This window comes from Microcaecilia unicolor, chromosome 6 (assembly GCF_901765095.1).
Source record: "Microcaecilia unicolor chromosome 6, aMicUni1.1, whole genome shotgun sequence".
In the NCBI taxonomy this organism is placed as follows: domain Eukaryota; kingdom Metazoa; phylum Chordata; class Amphibia; order Gymnophiona; family Siphonopidae; genus Microcaecilia; species Microcaecilia unicolor.
The window spans coordinates 333,685,683-333,708,273 of record NC_044036.1 but is presented as its reverse complement, the minus strand read 5'-3'; the positions used below and the strand labels follow the sequence as shown (position 1 = coordinate 333,708,273).

Here is a 22,591-nt window from a genome sequence, read left to right as displayed (position 1 = left end):
AAAGGATCTGGGGAGAAGAGGGCGGGTAGTGTAGCGATCGTTTTCAGGGGGGGGCGCGCCGGAGACCCTAGGCACGGCCCTGTTCACACCCGTTATTAACACAAAAAAATACACATGTGATTAGCTTTCAGATTTGCCGTCAGAACAAAGCATTTATTGTCAGTTTGGCAAGAAGCTGAGCGGTTGTCATGATCTAAAGATGCAAACGTGTTGTCAGTTCAGCCATTAAAAATTGCTAAGCTAGCAAGTACTAATGTTTCCGTAGCGATGAAATCCATTGCCAGATTATTTGTGTTCAAAGTGTAATCTTACACACTTTCAAAAACAATTGAAGGCATCTTTTTATTTAGTGAGGTTTTGAATGAGATTGCACTGATGAAGTCATTCTTCAGATGTTCTGGGGATAGTTTTATGAAGATTATTATTTTTGTTTTTCATTTTTAGGGTCTGGAATGTTTGCATTTATGATCATTATGTATGTGAGTTTTTATACGATTATGTGCATTCCTGAGCGCACTACAGAGAATGGCTTTAATCAGGTTTGTAAGTATATTCTAAACAGGGCCGCCGAGAGACTAGGCTGGGCCCGGGGCAAGGCCGCCCCGTCTCCGCCCACCCCCCTGCCGCTCCCCGTTGCTCCCCCGCCGCTGCCACCCCCTGTTGCTCCCCCCTCCGCTGCAGTCTGCGGTCTCACCTGCCTGCCCCCACGGCTACGGGCCCCCTTCATTCAAAGCAGCAGTCGCAGATTGCATCTCCTCTGACCTTCCCTCCCTGTGTCCCGCCCTCATCTGATGCAACTTCCGGTTTCCGCGAGGGCGGGACACAGGGAGGGAAGGCCAGAAGAGAGGCGATCTGCGACTGCCGCTTAGAACGAAGGGGGCCCGGAGCCGTGGAGGCAGGCAGGTGATATCGGGGACTGCAATGCCGGCGGCCTGACCCCGGCGCCAGGCCCCCCTTGGAGGCCCGGGCCCAGGGAATATTGCCCCCCCCGACCCCCCCCACCCCCTCTTGGCGGCCCTGATCACCACCTCAATGGGTGGCAGTAAGTTGCTTCTCCCAGAAAGGCCGCGCGGCCATTTCTTTAAAAAAAAAACAAAATAACCTTTTTACCTGTTGTAATAAAAGGGAGCTTTAGGCCACGTAAAAACCACATGTTGATGCCCGTGCAGGCCCCTTTTTGCCTCAGCTTAATAAAAGGACCCCTTAGTCTTTTTTATGTGCAACAAAGGTTTACAAAATGATCTCGTCTGTGATAGATAAGAAGCAGAAAGGGCTGGTTATTTAAGGAGCAGATGACGCCTGTAATGCTCTGTATTCTGCACTGCAGGAATTTAGAGAAAAGTTCAGGCCAGAGTCCTCCTCTGTGGAAGTGTGTCTATATATATTTTTTTTATTTTAATTGTGTTTAATATTTTATATTTCTTTCTGTATTTATTACATTATTGCATATTTATTTATATTTGTATCACTTATTGTGTTTCATGTTCCTAAGGACCCCTGAAGAAGGCTTGTGTGCCGAAACACGGCCCTTGTTGGGTCTCATTCTTTAAGTTGACTTGAGGTCTTACCTATTATGAATGAATAAAATGCGATGGACATCCATTTTTATTGGTCTATTGGCTTTTTATTTAAAGTCTTGAAGATTTTGGGGTTTTTTGGTAACTTTCACTTTTTGTTTTCTTCATGTGACATTAGGGCCACATCCAGAAGGCCACTAGAACTGCATAGTCTGAGAATTTTGTTTTAAGTAAAACGCTTAGCCAGGTTCCACTAATGCTTTTCCTTGTACTTTTCCCTCAGCTGGTTGTTCTCCTGCGCAGTGTATAGGTGTCAAATATTTGCACTCGGCATTCACAGCTTTGCAGGCTTGCATCGATTCTGCCCTCATACAGGTAAATCCAAAGAGATACAGGTTGAGCAGGTGGATCAATATTTATTCTTCAGCAGTCAGAGTTTATATCGTTTCATGGTTCTTTGTAGGAAAAAAGACAGCTGGTTTTTTGCCATCTTTGTGCGTTCAGGGGTAATTTAGGGGATTTCAGCGTGTAGATGAGCATTTTGGACTAAATTCAGTAAATGAACGCCCAAAACTTTTAAAGCATGCTGAGCGACGTACTACAAACGGTGCTCCGAATTGGACGCTGTTTACAGAATAGCACGTAGTCCCGGGGATCCGCACCCAAATTTAAGCTGCTGGGATTTACACTGGCTGAATCCTCTGCCTAAATTAGGGGCAAATCCCCCCAACTAGGGGCGTAGCCAAACTTCGGCGGGAGGGGGGGTCCAGAGCCCGAGGTGAGGGGGCACATTTTAGCCCCCCCCCAGCACCACCAACCCCCCCGCCATTGCCAACTTTGCCCCCCTGCCGCCGACCCTCTCGACCTCCCCCCCCCACCGTCGCCTGCCTTTGCTGGCGGGGGACCCCAACCCCCGCCAGCCCATGCAGGATGTCAGAAACAGAAGGAAGCCTTTTGTGAGAAGAAGAGGACCTCGGCTGGCGGGGGTTGGGGTCCCCCGCCAGCAAAGGCAGGCAGCGGGAGGGGGGGTCAGGCGGGTCATCGACAGGGGGGTCCAGGGCCAAACCTATGGGGGTCCAGGCCCCCCAGGCGTCACGTAGCTACGCCACTGCCCCCAACTCTGTAATAGTGTGTGCATCTTAAGTGAATGCCCCAGACCCTGCCCCTTTTTCAGTTGCATCTTTATAGACTTGCGCTTAGCAAGATGTGCGCATAATTCCAAATTGTTGCCAGTTAGCGTCCAATTATGGGCGCCAGCACACATGTCACTTAAATTATGTGCACAATCTTAAGTGCCATTTATAGCACTTATAGGGGTCTGAGCAGAAATCTGCTACTAATCATTTCTATAGTGCTACTAGATGTATGCGGCACTGTACACATTATATGCAGGTACTTTCTCTGCCCCTACTACTACTACTTAACATTTCTAGAGCGCTACTAGGGTTACGCAGCGCTGTACAATTTAACAAAGAGGGACAGTCCCTGCTCAAAGGAGCTTACAATCTAAAGGACAAAATTGCAATCTAAGTTTTCGGTACCTGGAGCAATGGAGGGTTAAGTGACTTGCTGAAGGTCACAAGGAGCTGCCTGGATATTCACCATGTCCCGGCATTGAAAATCAGGGTTTATTCAGCTATGGCCACTGTTCCCTTGCTACAAGTAGGGGGATGGTGCTTCAATATTGCGTTTTCAATCTCTAGGGACAGGCAGGTTTCCTGGAGTCCTGCAGAACTTGCTTGTCCCTCACTATTGAAATTGTGATCGTGAAACAGCTCCCCCCACTGGCAGGTCCGTAGATGGAGGACTCCCCCTGAACTTCGAGTAGGGTTAGCATACGTCCTTTTTAAGAGGACATGTCCTCCTTTTCAGATATACCCTCCAGGTTTTTTAATTTTTAGGAAAATAATCCTGTTTTTCTTTTATGTGCCTATGACCAGCACACCTACCCACGTAATGAGAGAAACCATCTCTGGCGTATTACTCAGTCTGGACACATGGGGGTGCTAAAGAGAGAGCGAAAGGCACTGCTGATCTCCTCTCTATTTCCCTGCTGGTTGAATCTATCAAAGGAATTTTGTTCATGCAGCTCAACTTTAAGCACATGTCATGCTAAAAGTTTCACGCATATCTGAGAAGCCAGCCAAAGCTATTGAGGAATATCCACTCCAGAAGTTTTTGAAAAGTAGATTATTGTCTACTGTTCTACTGTAAGTCAGTCACTGTTTGATGTGTGTTCATTAACTAAAAGCCATTTATCCATTTGCTACGATTAAATATTTATTTAGCAAAGGTATCAACCATCTTTATGTTTTGTCTCTGCAAATATGGTAGCCCTAGCTTAGAGGGACTGGTGCTCATGACAGTCAACGGTTCAAAAACCGCTAACCGCCGTGGCCTGAATATCGGTTAGCGTCGTGTGCCGTAAAATAAAATATATTTTTTCCGGCGTTTGTAGCGAGCATGCGTAAAAAATGAAATTGCCGCTCGGGCCACATGGTAGCCGAGCGGTAGTTCCAAATTGGCACGTGTTGGGCGTGCGTAAGCGCCTACGCGGCTTAGTAAAAGGGCCCCGTTCTGTAAGGTGCCCAACCGACACTCCAGCTTGCCTACTTGTTAGCAGTAACAACTAGTGGAGTGGAGGAGTAGCCTAGTGGTTAGTGCAGCGGACTTTGATCCTGGGGAACTGGGTTCAATTCCCACTGCAGCTCCTTATGACTCTGGGCAAGTCACTTAACCCTCTATTGCTCCTGGTACAAAATAAGTACCTGAATATATGTAAACCACTTTGAATGTAGTTGCAAAAACCTCAGAAAGGTGGTATATCAAGTCCCATTTCCCTTTCCCTATTTGAGATTCTAGATGGAATGTTGCTACTATTGGAGATTTTACATGGAATGTTGCTACTATTGGAGATTCTACATGGAATGTTGCTACTATTGAGATTCTACATGGAATGTTGCTATTCCACTAGCAACATTCCATGTAGAAGCTTGCCCTTGCAGATCAGCAACGCAGCTGCGCAGGCTTCTGTTTCTGAGAGTCTGTCATCCTGCATGTACGTACGTGCAGGACGTCAGACTCACAGAAACTGAAGCCTGCGCGGCTGCATTGCTGATCTGCAAGGGCAGGCTTCTACATGGAATGTTGCTAGTGGAGGAGTAGCCTAGTGGTTAGTGCAGCAGACGCTGATTCTGGGGACCTGGGTTCAATTCCCACTGCAGCTCCTTGTGCCTCTGGGCAAGTCACTTAACTCTCCATTGCCCCTGGTACAAAATAAGTACCTGAATATATGTAAACCGCTTTGAATGTAGTTGCAAAAACCTCAGAAAGGCGGTATATCAAGTCCCATTTCCCTTTCCCTAGTATTCACCTACAAAATAGCTGCTTATTTACTGTTAGCCAAAAGCATAAGAACTAGAACTGTGCATTCATTGAAATTGCATAGAAAGTATCAAAATGTATGTTTTTTTTCCTGTGTTGCACTATTTATGACATGGTCCTGCAAAACAAAAAAAATAATAAAATACAGAGCAGAAAGAAAATTTGTATGAACAACATGAGAAACTAAATAAAACAAAGAATTTTTGGCCTGTGCATCCCTGTCGCCTACGGAGGGTTAAACAGTAGCATAACCAGTATTTCTTAAGCCAGTCTTGCAGCGCCCCCTAGGCAGTCGAGTTTTCAGGATCTCCCCAATGAATATGCATGAGATCGATTAGCATGCACTGTCTCCACTACAGCAAATCTATCTCGGGCATATTCATTGTGGATATCTCGAAACGAGTCGTGTTTCGGCCTTACAGTCTGCGTCAGGGGTCTATAAGTAAACATAACAAAATAAGCACAACATATATAGAAATTTGATAAAATCACGTTAAAATAAAACAACATTTTGTAAAATAAATGTCAAATGAAATAAACAGAAAAATACATATATAATATAACTCAAACAAGTACATAAAGGAACATACCTATTGATTTTTGATACAGAAAATCTTTGCTAGACCAATTGTTTTTCAGTCGATTTTCTAAGATCTGAAATGAACATAGTAACATAGTAGATGACGGCAGAAAAAGACCTGCACAGTCCACCCAGTCTGCCCAACAAGATAAACTCACATGTGCCATTTTTTGTGTATACCTTACCTTGATTTGTACCTGTCTTTTTCAGGGCACAGACCGTATAAGTCTGCCCAGCACTATCCCTGCGTGTAGATTTACGCAGACTGGGCCTTATTCAGTAACAACACGCTTAAATTTTGAAATGCCCACAAAACGCCCATTTTCCCGCCCATAACCATGCCCCTTTTTGGATGCGCGCATTAGAATTTAGGGGCAGTGAGTTACAGCTTACACTTAGAGAGTTATGCGCGTAAATTTAAATTATTGCTAATTAGTGCTCATTATTGCTTTGCTAAGTGCTATTAACAACACTGATTGGCTTGTCAAGCCAATTGAGTTACGAGCATTGTTATGGAATACGCTTAGATTTAGATGTGGGAACGCTAGGCGTGACGTATAGAATCTGGCAGATGGCGCATAACGGCAAATGGCTGTACCAGTGGGCAGGGCACAGCATGGGTGTGTCACGGGCTTTCTGCCTAGCAATCCGCCTACCTTATAGATTAGTATCAGATGGCTGTTTGTAAGCTGTCATGCCAAGTACTCTATAACTCCATAAATTCATGCTAAGCTCACATTTACATTTAAGCTTGTTTTATAGCACTGCCCCTTATCACCGGGATTTCATTATTTATCTATTTGCATTTTGCTGATACCTTTTTCAGTAGTAGCTCAAGGTGAGTTACATTCAGGTACTCTTGATGTTTCTCTATCCCAGGAGGGCTCACAATGTAAGTTTGTACCTGAGGCAATGGAGGGTTAAGTGACTTGCCCAAGATCACAAGGAGCAGCAGTGGGATTTGAACTGGCCACCTCTGGATTGCAAGACCGGTGCTCTAACCACTAGGCCACTCCTCCACTATAGCAACATTCCATGTAGAATCTCAGATAATATCAACATTCCATATAGAATTTCAAATAGTAGCAACATTCCATGTAAAATCTCAAATAATTTATTTGGATTTTGCTCACACCTTTTTCAGTAGTAGCTCAAGGTGAGTTACATTCAGGTACTCTGGATAGTTCTCTGTCCTAGGAGGGCTTACAATCTAAGGACTTACCATTCGCTATACAGGAAGTACCGCCGGGCTACCACAGCAGCCCGGCGGTGCTTCCCACCCCTAGCGCACCATAGTTTCTGGCGCTACAAAAATTTATTTATATAGCGCCAGAGTGTGCCCGGCGGTAATCACTGCCCAGTTACCTCAATGGGTAGCGGTAAGGGCTCCCCCCCCCCCCCCCCCGAAATGTCCGCGCAGCAAGTGCTTTACTTGCTGCCCAGCCAGTTCCTGTAGGAAAGCGAGACTTCCCTTTTACCAGCTGCGGTAAAAGGGGACCTCGGCGTGCATGTAAAACACGCGCTGACACCGGCCCCCTTTTGCCGCAGTTTTGGTAAAAGGGACCCTAAGTGACTTGTCCAAGAGGAGCAGCAGTGGGATTTGAACCGGCCACCTCTATATGTCAAGACCGATGCTCTAACCACTAGGCTGCGTCTATACTTTTTCTACATAAGGCGCCTCAGTTTCCGTGTGGAACTCGAATCGTATTCTGTAACAATGCACATAACTTAGTTAATTAGCTAATCAGCACGGTTAATGGGATGTTAACAAGCAATTATCAGCACTAATTGGAATTAATTGATATTTACATGCACAACTCGCGAAATGTATTCTATAACATGGTACGCCTAAATTCTAAGTTGCATAGTTGAAAAGGGGGTGTGGGCTTTTCTAAAATCTGTGCGCTTTATTATAGAATACACTCGCTCTGCGCCTAATTTAGGTATTGGGATGTACACCAAGTAAATGGACGCGACCAAAATTGGTCACTTGGAGAGCCGCTCGCCATATTCTAGCACAGAATTTTAAGCCTGTTCTATAAAATTTGCTTCGGAGAATACACCTAGGCGTAATTGTTTTTTCTGCGTGGAATTTTCAGGCGCCATATATAGAATCTAGCGTTACGTGTTTTGTAAAACCACGTGCATACTTACTTTTGGCCAGGTGAAAATCCACACTGGCGGATTTAGTCATTCTGCTCACTGAAGCTTTGATTTTGCCCTGGAAGTTGCTAATGAAGCCTTTTGTGCATTTACTCTACCTCTGTGTTGTAAGTCGCGTAATTTCGAGCAACAGCTTTTGTAATTCTTACTTGGTATTAGGTTTATCTAACAATTGATTAAACTTGAACTTGTCATTTTTTTTTTATCTTTGTGTCGTAGCTGAAAACCGGTCATATAGTGTGGGAGAAATTGAAGTCCACGGAAGCTTGTACGATGGAAAAACCAGCCTCTATAGAAATAGACACCTATTCTCGGGCAATAAGTCTCTTCTATCTTACCATGATGTTTTTGCCTTTCGGATACTATTTATCCATCCACATCGTAGAAGAAAAGAAGAAGAAGTTAAAAGAATATTTGATAATAATGGGCCTTCATAACACAGCCTACTGGTATGATTCTAAAAAATGGTGTTGTGCTTGTGATTAATTCAAGGTCATTTCATTTTGGGGGGACATCTTTGGTGAACTCACGGGGAGGACTATTACTGAGGTATAGTTGTGTCTGTCCTCTGTGACTCGCCCACCCTTTCTTCTCCAGCCTGCCCGTTTCACCACCGCCAACGACAAGAGATGGTAGGCAGGGAGCATTTTATTTTTCATCCCTCCACATTTGCGTCTCCTGCGACCGCGTCACCCACACAGCCCTTGGTATGGCTCTGATCATAGGAACCTGGGACTGGTTTTAGTTTCACTTCAGCTCAGTGTCTTTTGAGGGGGTGGTGCTCACGACCTGTGATGGGAGCTAGACATGAAGACAAATGCTTGCTGATTTACTGAAAGGGTACTGCTTGTTGACCTTGGGTACTGGAAATCACTGGAGATTTGGCCTTCATGCCGAGAAGAATGTTGAGCAAAACATTTGAAGGCTGTGCACGAAGCTTTCTTGGAGATGAACCTTTTACTCTGCCTGGGCACAGGAGTCTTAAATTCATATCTCTCTGCCTTTAGGCCATATTCTTTCAAAGCAGAATAGGAGAAATACTCATGTAGTCTGCTATTAAAAATTTGCTTTTGTTTATTTTGGCCCATGTGGATAGGGTTAGGAATGGGGGAAAATAGACGTGTATTTGAGACCTCCAATGTACTCCCTTGACCCAACCTCACCTACCCAAATATCTACATACCAAAAGTTAGGTGACTGCATATGGACACACAGCGCAGCAGGGGTCCGTTTTCTTAACCCTCATCCATTTGCTAACTGGCCTCCATGTCACCTTAAATCAGGGATCCTCAACCCAGTTCTTAGGACACACTAAACCAGTCAGGTTTTCAGGATACCCAGAGTGAATATGCATGAGATAAATTTGCATTCAACGGAGGCGGTGCAAGCAAATTTATCATGCATATTCAACAATTTATTATTTGATATACTGCAAATCAGTGTAAAATTAACATCTAAGCAGTTTATAATGAAAAATAATTACATTTGGGGAAGGGAGGACACATTATTTCGTACCTGGGGCAATGGAGGTTTGGGTGGCTTGCCCAGGGTCTTAAGGAGCTACAGTGGGACTTGAACCGAGGCCCAGATGCACTAAAACTAATGAGCCAGCAATGTGGTTTTTAAACTAGTTCTAGCCGGTTTAGCGAGCAAGTAGTGAAACGAAACATGCACAAAAGGGTTCTCCGAGCCATTTTCGTGTCACGGTAGCAGATAACGAAAACAGAATGCAAAGCTATTATAGGGGTCCTTTTACAAAGGCGCACTGAAAAATGGCTTACGGTAGTTTAGGCGCGGGTTTTGGGCACACGCCGATCCATTTTTTTTAGCACACCTGTAAAAAAAGGCCTTTTAAAAATTTTTGCCGTAAATGGATGTGCGGCAAAATGAAAATTGCCGCGCGTTCATTTTGGGTCAGAGACCTTACCGCCAGCCATTGACCTAGTGGTAGAGACTCGCACGGTAACCGGGCGGTAATGACCTACGGGTGCCAAATGCCACTTGGCGCGCATCAGTTACACATGCCCGAAAATAAAAAATATTTTTCAGACGCGCGTATCGGACGCTCGCCAAAAATAAAATTACCGCAAGAGCCACACGGTAGTCGGGCAGTAACTCCGTTTTGGCACGGCTTGGGCGCGCGTGTAGATGCTTACGCGGCTTAGTAAAAGGGCCCCATAATGAGCTAATTGCTATTATAATGTGCATGCAAGGGGATGCACAGCCGTTTTCCGACCCCATGCACAAAAGCAGTCCCTGCCTTTACCATGGAAAATCTAACGGGAGGTCTGCAGCTCTCGTTAATCCCTGGCTGGGCTTCTGGTGCAAGGAAGCTGATCTTCAGGAGCTGCTGATTGACCATTTGGAAATCTCCCTTGTGCCCTCTTGCTCTCATCTGGTACTGACATTGTAGGTCAGGAAGTTATTTCTTTCAGAAGCATCTGGAAGAGGAGGGGATAGAGGAAAATACAAGCCCGTCTCTTCAAGAAAGTGATTTCTCATTTTTTTAAAGGTCCAGGTTTGAAATAGAATTTAACTCCAACAGGAAACATTTTTTTTTCGTTTCCTGACCCACTTACACAGTCCTGTCTCTCTCATCAATCGCAGCGTGTTTAACTGACACCAGGCAAGTGCTGTAGATGGCTATTATACACGCAGCTTGCCTGCATGTATGAAGCCATCTCTGACATGCACAGAGCAGCCAAGTGTTAAGCACTGACTGGCTGGAAGGAGATCACTTGCAAAAGTGCTAACAGTGAGCAGCTCATTTGCATGCGATTTCCTTCATGCATGCCCATTTACAAAATCGGTAAGCAATAACTGGGGATCGTTAAGGGAAGGGCTTTTAGCGTGGATTTAGTGTATCTGGGCCTCAGTAAAGAAAAAAGTCTTGAGGGCACCCTTGAAGTTTTGAAAGGAGAGCTTGACTCTGATAATCAAGGGAAACTCATTCCAAAGCTTGAGGCCAGCAATACTGAAGCAAGTGTTTTTGATGTGATCTTGCTAGATGTGGTGGTGGGAAGGTACAACGAGGAGGTGTCGATTAGATGAATGGAGGCTTTGGGGTGGCAGGTAGCAAGGAAAGAAGTCCTGAATGGAGATCCTGATTAATACAGTCAGATTGATTGTGGAGATCCCAAGGACTGGGTTGAGAAGCCCTGCCTTAACTTTTTTTATTAATCCAAGGGACAAGTATTGTTGGGACACGCTGGCCAGGTAACGGCAAAGATGTGTAAACACATTGTGTTATTTTTTTTTTTTTTTTGCAGGCTTTCTTGGGTTCTCCTGTATGCAGGATTTATCTTGATCATGTCTCTTCTAATGACCATCACTGTAACCACCATCTCTCCGTTCTCTAAAAGCAACATCTTTCTAATATTTTTTCTGTTTTTCTCCTACGGCATATCTTCGGTGAGTATTAACGTTAGGACCTGAACTCTATCTTCTCTGCCAATGTTTGCTTATTTTCAGTTTCTAGATTAAGGGGCCCTTTTATAAAACACGCTAAAATATGAGCTTAGTGTGTTTTAACGCAGGACTTTTGCATACGCTAAGGCCATATTTTTCATGGTGGTATATTAAGGCTTTTTGTTTTTCTTTTTCTGCAGGTCCAATTCTAATTTTTTACCTTAGCACGTAGGATTAGCAAAAAAAATAACACAGGAGCAGTTACTTCCTCCTATACAGGAAGTTCTAAGTGCTCCGATGTTAAGTCTACGTTATCCAGTTAAGGTCAGATCCAGTAAATGATGCTAAAAAAAAAAAAAAAAAATCAGTGCTGAGGGTTTGAGCAACTACATCCCTTTGTTATGAATAGTTCCCCTTTTTTTCTTTTTTTTTTTTTTGGGTGGGGGGAGTGAGGTGGGGCAGTTGGACATCATTGTTTAGGAGAGGACAAGATCCTTCTCTAGTCTTTGTCTTGGTGAGATGTATTGTGCCTCGCATTGTAACTACATAAGTATTGCCATACTGGGAAAGACCAAAGGCCCATCGAGCCCAGCATCCTGTTTCCAACAGTGGCCAATCCAGGTCACAAATACCCAGCAAGATCCCAAAAAAGTACAAAACATTTTATACTGCTTATCCCAGAAATAGTGGATTTTCCCCAAGTTCATTTAATAACGGTCTATGGCCTTTTCCTTTAGGAAGCCGTCCAAACCTTTTTTAAACTCCGCTAAGCTAACCGCCTTTACCACATACTCTGGCAACGAGTTCCAGAGTTTAATTACACGTCGAGTGAAGAAATATTTTCTCCGATTCCTTTTAAATTTACTACATTGTAGCTTCATCGCATGCCCCCCTAGTCCTAGTATTTTTGGAAAGCGTGAACAGACGCTTCACATCTACCCGTTCAACTCCACTCATTATTTTATAGACCTCTATCATATCTCCCCTCAGCCGCCTTTTCTCCAAGCTGAGTTATTTTGTTCCTGTAGTTGGCTGTTCTTGTTATCTATGAAAAATTCAATAAATGTAATAAAAAAAAAATCAGTGCTGAAAAAAACTCGGCTCTCAATACAGTTCTATAAGGGGCACTGTAAAATGAGCATCCATTATAGAATATTTTATTCGCATTTATTTACCGCCTTTTTGAAGGAATTCACTCAAGTCGATGTACAGTAAGAATAGATCAAACAAGCAATAGACAATTACAGCAGTAAAAATATTAAAAAACAATGCAAAGTATGGCATGGTATACTATTTACAATGTCAATACAAAACGTAATAGAACATTATAGGTGATAGCGAAGGGTAAAGCAAAGATGTAGCGTATAGAAGGGTAAGTTAGAAAGTAAGGTGATTGATTTAAAGAAAGTTGCACATGAGGTCAGAAAAATGGTTAAATGTTATCTTAATTGAAGGCGGCCGTGCACATGGCAGACACACAGCTATGAGGTAAATTACAGAATAATAGCACTGAGTTCCGATTTTGGTGACAACGCCTCCCGAAACCAGGTGTAAATCCAGGTTCCCATTTTAGGTGCACATTCTGGTATTCTGTAATACTGCGCGCAAATTTTAAGAATGCCCCTGACCTGGCCGTGCACCCCCATGGCCACGCCCTCTTTTGGTTCACACGCTATGGGATTTGGTCCCACATGGTTATAGATTAGTACATAGCAAGGTGTGCATGCAAACTCAAAATGGTGCCCAGTTGTAGAATTACTCCTTCAGTGTCACCATTGCATGGCTGAGATTCTCTCTCTCCAAAGCCTGTGACCACAACTTCTTGACCCGCACCCAACCAGGGACCTGACCCAGGATTGGAACTCGGGTCCTTCCCATTGCACTGCAAGCTCTGCCTCTGAGGCCAGAATGAATTGCGTTCAAAATCTGTACCCTGGTTCATAAAATCATTCATGGTGAGGCCCCGACATACATGTCGGACCTCATAGACTTACCGACCAGGAACACAAAAAGATCAGCACGCGCATTCTTGAACCTCCACTACCCCAGTTGCAAAGGACTTAAATATAAATCAATACTAGCCGTTGAGCCCGTAAAAACAGGCTAGTAAAGAGAAGGGGGGGTTTGAAAGGCCCCCCCCCCCCCGGAGTCCCCTCCACCACCCCTCCACCCGGGCCGGGTACCTGGCTTCACTATTCAAACCGCCGGAACGCAGCACACAGTTCATCTGAGCTGCCGTCGGCCTTCCTTCTCTGCGTGTGTTCCGCCCTCGTGTGATGTAATGTCGGCGAGGGCGGGACACAGGCAGGTAAGGAAGGCCAACAGCAGCTCAGACGAGCTCTGTGCTGCGTTCCGGCGGTTTGAATAGTGAAGCCAGGTACCCGGGCTGGGTGGAGGTTGGGGGGGCGGTAGCGGCGACTCCGGGTGGGTGGGGGGAGCGGTAGCGGCAACCCTGGGGGGGGGAGCGGTGGCGACGCAGGTTTCCTCTCTGTCCCGCCCCCGTCATCACGTATTGACGCGGGGGTGGGACAGAGAGGGTCTCTACTGCGCATTTGCGAGTGAGTACGCCTCTTGCCATTTATATGTTTGATAGATATGCATCTAGCTTCTCCTACATCAGCACGCAACTGTGGAATACACTACCAAAGGCCTTAAAAACAATGCACGACTTAACAGCCTTCCGGAAGTCACTAAAGACCAACCTGTTCAAGAAGACATACCATAATGAATCATCATAAATGACCTACATCAAAACTCCATCAGAACCAGAGAAAGCCGAATTCTTTACACCTGACTGCATCAATCAGTTTGTCACCGATGGACATTAACGCGTTACCCCTTTATCTCTTATGCCTGAAATGAATTGTTCATCCAACTTATTTTATAATTTACCTTAACATTTATGAACTTTAATGTAACAATACTTTGTATTTCTCATTCCGGAAATGGCGATCGCCATTGCGGCATAATGTAAGCCACATTGAGCCTGCAAAAAGGTGGGAAAATGTGGGATACAAATGCAACAGATAAATGCATCAGACTAGCCCCTGCTTCCTACCAGTTCCTCCTGGCTGTCCTCCCACGGTCTCCCTATGATAACTCAGATGGATAAGCCATTCCTCCTTCAGCGGGCTGACTCAAACCCCTTCTGTTCATCCACATGGAGCCTCTGTTGCTGCCTGATGCTTAAGGAGCTTTAATCCCTTCCTGATCTTCCGTTAATTAGTAAAGAAACGTAATGAGAAAATCTCAAGTCAAAAATATTTGCAGTAACTGCAAGCCCAAATGTTGTATTAACACACGTAACAGTTGCTGTTTGTACATCGATACGGAGCTTGTCAGCGAGATTTTGCCATTTTGTTCTCTCTCTTTTTTTTTTGTTTTTTGCCGTATGTCTGGTGCGTTGTTCGTTTCTGTTCCTTTCCTGTGTGCTTCTATATGTGTAAATCAGGTTTTCTATCCAACACACAACGGATAGTTGAGAGGAAATGTGCCTAAGGGCTAGACCAATTCTCTCCTGTTAAATAGAGGAGTGTGGTAGCCCTGTTAGTCCACTCTTAAGGTTATCAATAGAAATCAAACAAAATAAAACATGGAAAAGAAAATAAGATGGTACCTTTTTTATTGGACATAACTTAATACATTTCTTGATTAGCTTTCGAAGGTTGCCCTTCTTCCTCAGATCGGAAATAAGCAAATGTGCTAGCTGACAGTGGAGGAGTGGCCTAGTGGTTAGGGTGGTGGACTTTGGTCCTGAGGAACTGAGTTTGATTCCCGGCACAGGCAGCTCCTAGTGACTCTGGGCAAGTCACTTAACCCTCCATTGCCTGCCGCATTGAGCCTGCCATGAGTGGGAATAAATGCGGGGTACAAATGTAACAAAAATAAATAAATAAATAAAATAAAAAATATAAGTGAAAACATTCAAGCATTACTATGACAGTCTGGGAGGATGGGGGTAGGTAGGAGGTATGCATGGAGACATCAAAGCATATCATTGATATTCTAACAGGATGGGTGTGGATAGGTGAGGGGTGGAGAGAAATACAGCTTTATGGTTTATAATGGGCTAGGAACCCCAGATCCTTGTTAAGTCCTTTCTGTTGGGTGTTTAATCCAGTGCACTTTCAGAACAAGTGGATTGCAATTGTTTCTGAAGTTTTTAAAAGCTGCTGGGTTTTGTTTGCATTAAGAAACCATCGTTTTACCTCATTCTATAGTGTAAAGGAGGTGATTGCAGAGAGAATGACTGAAGGGGGACGGAGGGTTAAAACAAGACATCATCTTTTTATGTGTTCTTTTTGCATTGCACCTGCTAATTGCACGACACAGTGAAAGTGGTTAATCGCGTGGTTGTGGCCTTATAATGATTCGGGATAAAAAGAGAAGGATGCCAGACCTAAATGGCTTCTGACTGGAAAAGGGTAATGTTGCTGCCATTAAGCTGAAAAAAAAAACCCATTAGGATAATGCAGGCTGCTGTGAGAATTATTATAGCGTATGGCAGACTTTTTGAACCAGACTTCCTCGAGCATCCCCCCCCCCCCCCCCCAAAGTGTTTCATGCAGTCCTCATCATCTTATCCCACACAGTCTACCCACAGCACAGTTGCTGCTTTCGGGTACAGCAGCCTGCTTTTATCACTTATTCTCAGGGCACTTCCCCATCACGTGGCTTATGGCAAGAGACGGGAGAACAGAAGCCATCAGGTCAGATATGATCGTGAACACTTAGCAAGAGGAGCCGTGATTGTAGGGGTGGTGCCGGGGATGAGAAATTATGAACTGGGGCTTTCCAGAAGGAGCTAAGGATGTGGGATGTGGGTCTGGACTTCCAGGGTCTGTTTGGAAGGTGAGGGAGAGAGAGAGCTGATTATGGATGGGATGTAGTTTGCAGATTGATGGATGACGGAAGGGAGATGGTTTTGGATGGATAGTGAAGGAGAGCTAGGTGTGGGATGGTGGTGGGTTGATATGGCTTACAGATCGATGGTAAGGGAAGGAACCAGCTGCTTCAGGGGTGTCACTATTCTTACGGGGTCAGGAAGAGTGACACCCCTGAGGTAGCTGATTATGGATGGGATGTAGGTTACAGATTTATGGATGACGGAAGGGAGATGGTTTTGGATGGATAGTGAAGGAGAGCTAGGTGTGGGATGGTGGTGGGTTGATATGACTTACAGATCGATGGTAAGGGAAGGAACCAGCTGCTTCAGGGGTGTCACTATTCTTACGGGGTCAGGAAGAGTGACACCCCTGAGGTAGCTGATTATGGATGGGATGTAGGTTACAGATTGATGGATGACGGAAGGGAGATGGTTTGGATGGATAGTGAAGGAGAGCTAGGTGTGGGATGGTGGTGGGTTGATATGACTTACAGATCGATGGTAAGGGAAGGAACCAGCTGCTTCAGGGGTGTCACTATTCTTACGGGGTCAGGAAGAGTGACACCCCTGAGGTAGCTGATTATGGATGGGATGTAGGTTACAGATTGATGGATGATGGAAGGGAGATGGTTTTGTATGGATAGTGAAGGAGAGCTAGGTGTGGGATGGTGGTGGGTTGATATGGCTTACAGATCGATGGTAAGGGAAGGAACCAGCTGCTTCAGGGGTGTCACTTTTCTTACGGGGTCAGGAAGAGTGACACCCCTGAGGTAGCTGATTATGGATGGGATGTAGGTTACAGATTGATGGATGACGGAAGGGAGATGGTTTTGGATGGATAGTGAAGGAGAGCTAGGTGTGGGATGGTGGTGGGTTGATATGGCTTACAGATCGATGCTAAGGGAAGGAACCAGCTGCTTCAGGGGTGTCACTATTCTTACGGGGTCAGGAAGAGTGACACCCCTGAGGTAGCTGATTATGGATGGGATGTAGGTTACAGATTGATGGATGACGGAAGGGAGATGGTTTTGGATGGATAGTGAAGGAGAGCTAGGTGTGGGATGGTGGTGGGTTGATATGGCTTACAGATCGATGGTAAGGGAAGGAACCAGCTGCTTCAGGGGTGTCACTATTCTTACGGGGTCAGGAAGAATGAGCATTTGAGGTGAGATGTCTGGGAGTGAGCAATGGGGGCTGAAGGGGTGTGGAGGAGCAATGGGGAGAAGGGAGCAGCCAGATGCTCAAAGGGCATCAGTTGATGTTCTGAGGGGGGAAGAGGGTTGGGTTTCCTTGAACTTTCACAATATAGTATAGGGTTACTTAATTGACCCCCCCCCCCCCCCCCAAAACAAAAACCAATGCAAACCATCAGGTTATGTGAATCCAGTAGTTTGATGGACCTGTGTCAAGGAATCTGATTCTAAAAGGAACTCATTCCAGCATGGGCGCACAGGTCTTCCTTTTCTCATGATAACCAATTTTATTTATGTACTTGAATTTCATATTCCAGTTTATCGTGACAGCACAAATGGAAAACAAACCTCCGGGGTGAAATGAGAAATGAATTGTTACTACAGAGAAATGCAGTTTGTTTCAGCCCATGGACAGGCAGCCTGTGAGCACCATGTACGAGAGAATCATGGTTCTCACAGACTTTTAACAGTGTGCCCCACACCCTAGGTACTGATAGAACCAAGAGAGAAGCTATGCTCAGATGGATCCATGGAATCGTAGCAGAGATTGGGTGGCGATGCCGGTAATTGCAAAGCAAAACCGGTGCTGGACAGACTTCTACGTTCTATGCCTTGATCGTGACTGAAGGGATATGGATGGGCTGGAGTGTAAATTTTAAGGGGCTTCGACATTAGCTTCAGAACTTTTAGTACAAGAAGAGTGCTGGGCAGACTTCTACGGTCTGTACCCTGAAATGGCAAGGACAAATCAAACTCAGGTATACATATAAAGTATCAAATACCATGTAAATTGAGTTTATCTTGTTGGGCGGACTGGATGGACCGTAAGGTCTTTATCTGCCGTCATTTACTATGTTACTCTTTGGGGTTCTACATGGAATGTTGCTACTAATTGGGATTCTGGAATCTTGTAACTCTTTAGGATTCCAGAATCTTCAGACTGGATGGACCATACAGGACTTTATCTGCCATCATTTATTATGTTACCATGAACTGTTGAGTAGTGCAAGTCAGTCAGTGAATTCACAGTTAGAGGAATGGCAGGTTGGCTACCAACACTTTAATTCTGAGCTCAGAAAGGATATATAACACCAGGGCATGTGTTCTACTTGTCTCAAATAAAGTTGACAATCATGTGACCTGACTGAATCCATCTGAAAGACCAGCTTTAGGTAGCAAGCCTGATTTAGAGGCATATGCTAGCTACTTGCAAAGAGCTGTGCCCTTAATGATGTTCTAATTTCATTCCTCTAGATGTTCTTTGCCTTAATGCTGACTCCCGTTTTCAAAAATTCAGCGTATGTGGGTACCGTGGAGATTTTGGCCACAATTGTCTTTGGAGGCGCAGGTCTGTTGATTGTCTTGGTGGAGGACTTCCCGAAGGCCTTTGTGTGGCTGCTGAGTCCCATATGTCACTGTACCTTCCTAGTTGGCATTGCTCAGGTAAGTAAGACCAAGTTTGTTACCTGGGCTAAAATAAAAAGATTGCCGAAGGAATTTTTTTTATTGTAACGCAAAACAATGAATTGGGACCACTAAACTGCAGAAGTTCAGTTCAGAAGGTCATTTCTGATTCTCTTGTGTGCTCCGTGTCTGAGAAAGGTAGGTGTCTGTGAGATAACCAATTATTTGTCAAGGTGTGGCCGTTTCCCTTGGGGTCGAGGTTATGCTTCTTTACATGTTATACTGCATCTGACTGGCTAACATTTGCCCCCAAATTCTATATGTGACACCCAGATTTGGGCACCTAAATTTGTGAGCGATCCCGCAATGCGTACGCAACTTAATTAACTAACGAGCTGTTAACGAGCAATAATCGGCCGCTAACAACCAAGTTAGGAAAACAAAAAGCACAAGGAGCCTTCTGAATTGGGTGCGTCAGGGAATGTTTATTCATCTAGTACCCAACATGGGCCGTGTTTCGGCAGTTGCCTGCATCAGGGGTCGTACATGTAGTGGGAGAGAGTCCTTGTTCTTGTTTCTTCAAAACCCAACAAGCAGTTACACACGATCTAAATGAATGTGGGTATCAGTATTCACAATTTCAAGTAAACAATGCACAAACCCAACCAGGAACAACTCCTGGCTGGTTAAATAGGGTTTAAGCGCCTAACCTCGGATATTTAGCAGGAGATAGCCAGTTATCCCCTTCTGAATATCCCAGTGACTAGCTGCTGACCCCTGGATTCTATATAACGGGGCCGATATTCAGACTGCGGGAGTTAGACCTGCTAACTCCACCAGTTGGTGCTGAGCCCGGATATTCCCCTTACTCCCCCCCCAGTGGTCACTGAATCTCTCCCATCCCCCCAAAATGTGATTAAAAACATTACTTACCAACCTCTATGCCAGTCTCAGATGTTATACTCAGGTCAGTTAGATCAGCATGCAGGTCCCTGGAGTAGTCTAGTGGTGGGTGCAGTGCACTGTAGACAGGTGGACCCAGGCCCATATCTCCCCTTACCGGTTACACTTCTGGTGGAAACTGTGAGCTTTCCAAAACTCACCAGAAACCCACTGTATCCCCTTCACCCATAAGGGCTATGGTAATGGTGTACAGTTGGGAGTAGTGGGGTTTTAGGACGATAAGGAAGCAATGGTGAGATGTGTACCTGGGAGCATTTTATTTGAAGTCCACTGAAGTGCCCCCTAGGGTGCTCTATTGCTTTCCTGGGATGTCTGGGGATGCAAAACGTCCAAAATCAGACGTAAGACGTCATATTGAAAATGCCCCTCTATGTATGTGACATGCCCCAGCATCTTAAACCGCAGTGCATGCTCCAGCACTTCAAATCTGATCAAGATACTTCCCAATAAACATTGGGGTCCTTTTACTAAGCCGTGTACGTGCGTCCTACGTGCATCAATTTCGAATTACCGCCCGGCTACCATGTGACTTGGGTGGTAATTTCATTTTCTACGCGTGTCTGCTTGGTGCGCCGGAAAATACTTTTTATTTTCCAGCGTTCGGCGCTAACCAGGCGGTAATTGGCATTGTGCGCACGTAGACCATTGCCGTCCGGGTTACGCATGAGACCTTACCGCTTGGTCAGTGGGTGGCGGTAAGATCTCAGGCCCAAAATGGACGTACGCCAATTTTCATTTTGCAGCATGTCCATTTTCGCCCCCCCCCCCCCCCAAAAGGCCTTTTTTGCAGGCGTGCTGAAAAATGGACCCGTGTGTGCCCAATACACGCGTCTACACCAGTGCAGGCCATTTTTCGGCGTACCTTAGTAAAAGGACCTCATTATTCTTTTTCCTTTCTCTAAGCACGGAGCCACTGGATTGCCAGTCATGATTGCATAGCTTCCCCCCCCCCCTTTGTGTCCCCCTCCCACTATCCTATCATGAATTATATAGTTTTTCCCTCCTTCCCTCTTGTTTTGCTTTGTTTTGTTCTGCTCTATCCCCAGTTATTTTAGCCTGTTTGCCGTTCAGGTGGCTTGGCCGCTGAGCGGGATAGAAAGCCTTTAATAAACTTGAAACGTAAATGATCAGAAGAACTTAATTTGGTGAAGGATTAACGTGAGGGGGAGAGACAGTGAGAGATGTGGGAGAGGGGATGGTGAGCTGCAGGGCCGAAGTTGGCAGCGATTATTTTCTGCAGGTGACTTTAGTCCCACACACAGGGGCGGACTGACCATTGGAACAACTGGGCAATGCTCAAGGGTCCACAGCAGTAGGGAAGGGAAATGGGACTTGATATACCGCCTTTCTGAGGTTTTTGCAGCTACATTCAAAGCGGTTTACATAGATTCAGGTACTTATTTGTACCAGGGGCAATGGAGGGTTAAGTGACTTGCCCAGAGTCACAAGGAGCTGCAGTGGGAATCAAACTCAGTTCCCCATGATCAAAGTCCACTGGCACTAACCACTAGGCTACCCCTCCACTAGCAACATTCCATGTAGAAGTCTGCCCTTGTGGATCAGCAATGCGGCCGCACAGGCTTCTATTTCTGTGAGTCTGACGTCCTGCACATACGTGCAGGACGTTAGACTCACAGAAACAGAAGCCTGCGCTGCTGCGTTGCTGATCTGCAAGGGCAGGCTTCTACATGGAATGTTGCTAGTGGAATAGCAACATTAACATTCCCTGTAGAATCTCAATAGTAGCAACATTCCATGTAGAGTCTGAAATAGGAAAGGGAAATGGGACTTGATATACTGCCTTTCTGAGGTTTTTGCAACTACATTCAAAGCGGTTTACATATATTCAGGTACTTATTTTGTACCAGGGGCAATGGAGCTGCAGTGGGAATTGAACCCAGTTCCCCAGGATCAAAGTCCACTGCACTAACCACTAGGCTACCCCTCCACTAGCAACATTCCATGTAGAAGTCTGCCCTTGTGGATCAGCAATGCGGCCGCACAGGCTTCTATTTCTGTGAGTCTGACGTCCTGCACATACGTGCAGGACGTTAGACTCACAGAAACAGAAGCCTGCGCTGCTGCGTTGCTGATCTGCAAGGGCAGGCTTCTACATGGAATGTTGCTAGTGGAATAGCAACATTAACATTCCCTGTAGAATCTCAATAGTAGCAACATTCCATGTAGAGTCTGAAATAAGGAAAGGGAAATGGGACTTGATATACTGCCTTTCTGAGGTTTTTGCAACTACATTCAAAGCGGTTTACATATATTCAGGTACTTATTTTGTACCAGGGGCAATGGAGCTGCAGTGGGAATTGAACCCAGTTCCCCAGGATCAAAGTCCACTGCACTAACCACTAGGCCACTCCTCCACTCACCCCTACATTCCATCTGATTTAATCGCTTTTGATAGGTGGTTAGGGGTCTGTGACCTGTATTGCTCGAGGGCCCAGACCTCACTGTCAGTCTGCCCCTGACTGCACAGCTTAGAAGGAATATTAATCACGGTTAGCAGTGGAGCTATTCAAACTTTTTCCACTTTTAGCCTTAGAAAGGGGGGAAAATAAAGAAAAACTGATTTTTTTTTATTCTGAATTTTTCTGTTTTGTTTTTTTTTTTCCCTCCCCCTGTACCTTCACATTTCTGTGCTTGGCCAGAAATCCCTGCCGACTCCTGCCATCAACAGCTAGGGGCTAAGTAGATTTTGTGGGTTCTTCACGCGTACACATGGGCCTGCCCCTTTTGCCTATTTTTTTTTTCCAGGTCATGCATCTTGAAGATTTTGAGTCCGGAGCTCTGTTCTCGAATTTAAAGGATGGTCCATATCCACTGATTATCACATATATTTTTCTGGTGGTGGACACTGCCATATACCTGCTTCTGGCTGTGTATCTGGATCAGATTCTTCCAGGTATAGTCTGTAAATAAACATCTCTGGGGGAAAAAAAACTCAGACTGAATCAGATTCGATTTTGGAGGTGGCTTCAGGGGTGGTATGTGGGGGATGAGGTAATGCCCCTCCTTTTTAGTCTTATTTAGAACCTCTTAATTTTTTTTAAATTTTCACTTTAATTTTGAATGCGTTAATTTT

The 22,591-nt window shown here is 45.1% G+C and overlaps 1 protein-coding gene across 1 annotated transcript in view; it reads left to right on the top strand.

The window, feature by feature from the left end:
• The window catches only part of ABCA5 (ATP binding cassette subfamily A member 5), a 135,692-nt gene that overhangs the window by 21,305 nt on the left and 91,796 nt on the right, over window positions 1-22,591 (top strand). Inside the window, exons 5-9 of the mRNA XM_030208503.1 lie at window positions 1,801-1,892; window positions 7,864-8,093; window positions 10,914-11,055; window positions 18,385-18,573; window positions 22,264-22,411. Coding sequence (XP_030064363.1) covers window positions 1,801-1,892; window positions 7,864-8,093; window positions 10,914-11,055; window positions 18,385-18,573; window positions 22,264-22,411 — 801 coding nt within the window. The remainder of the gene's footprint in view (window positions 1-1,800; window positions 1,893-7,863; window positions 8,094-10,913; window positions 11,056-18,384; window positions 18,574-22,263; window positions 22,412-22,591) is intronic.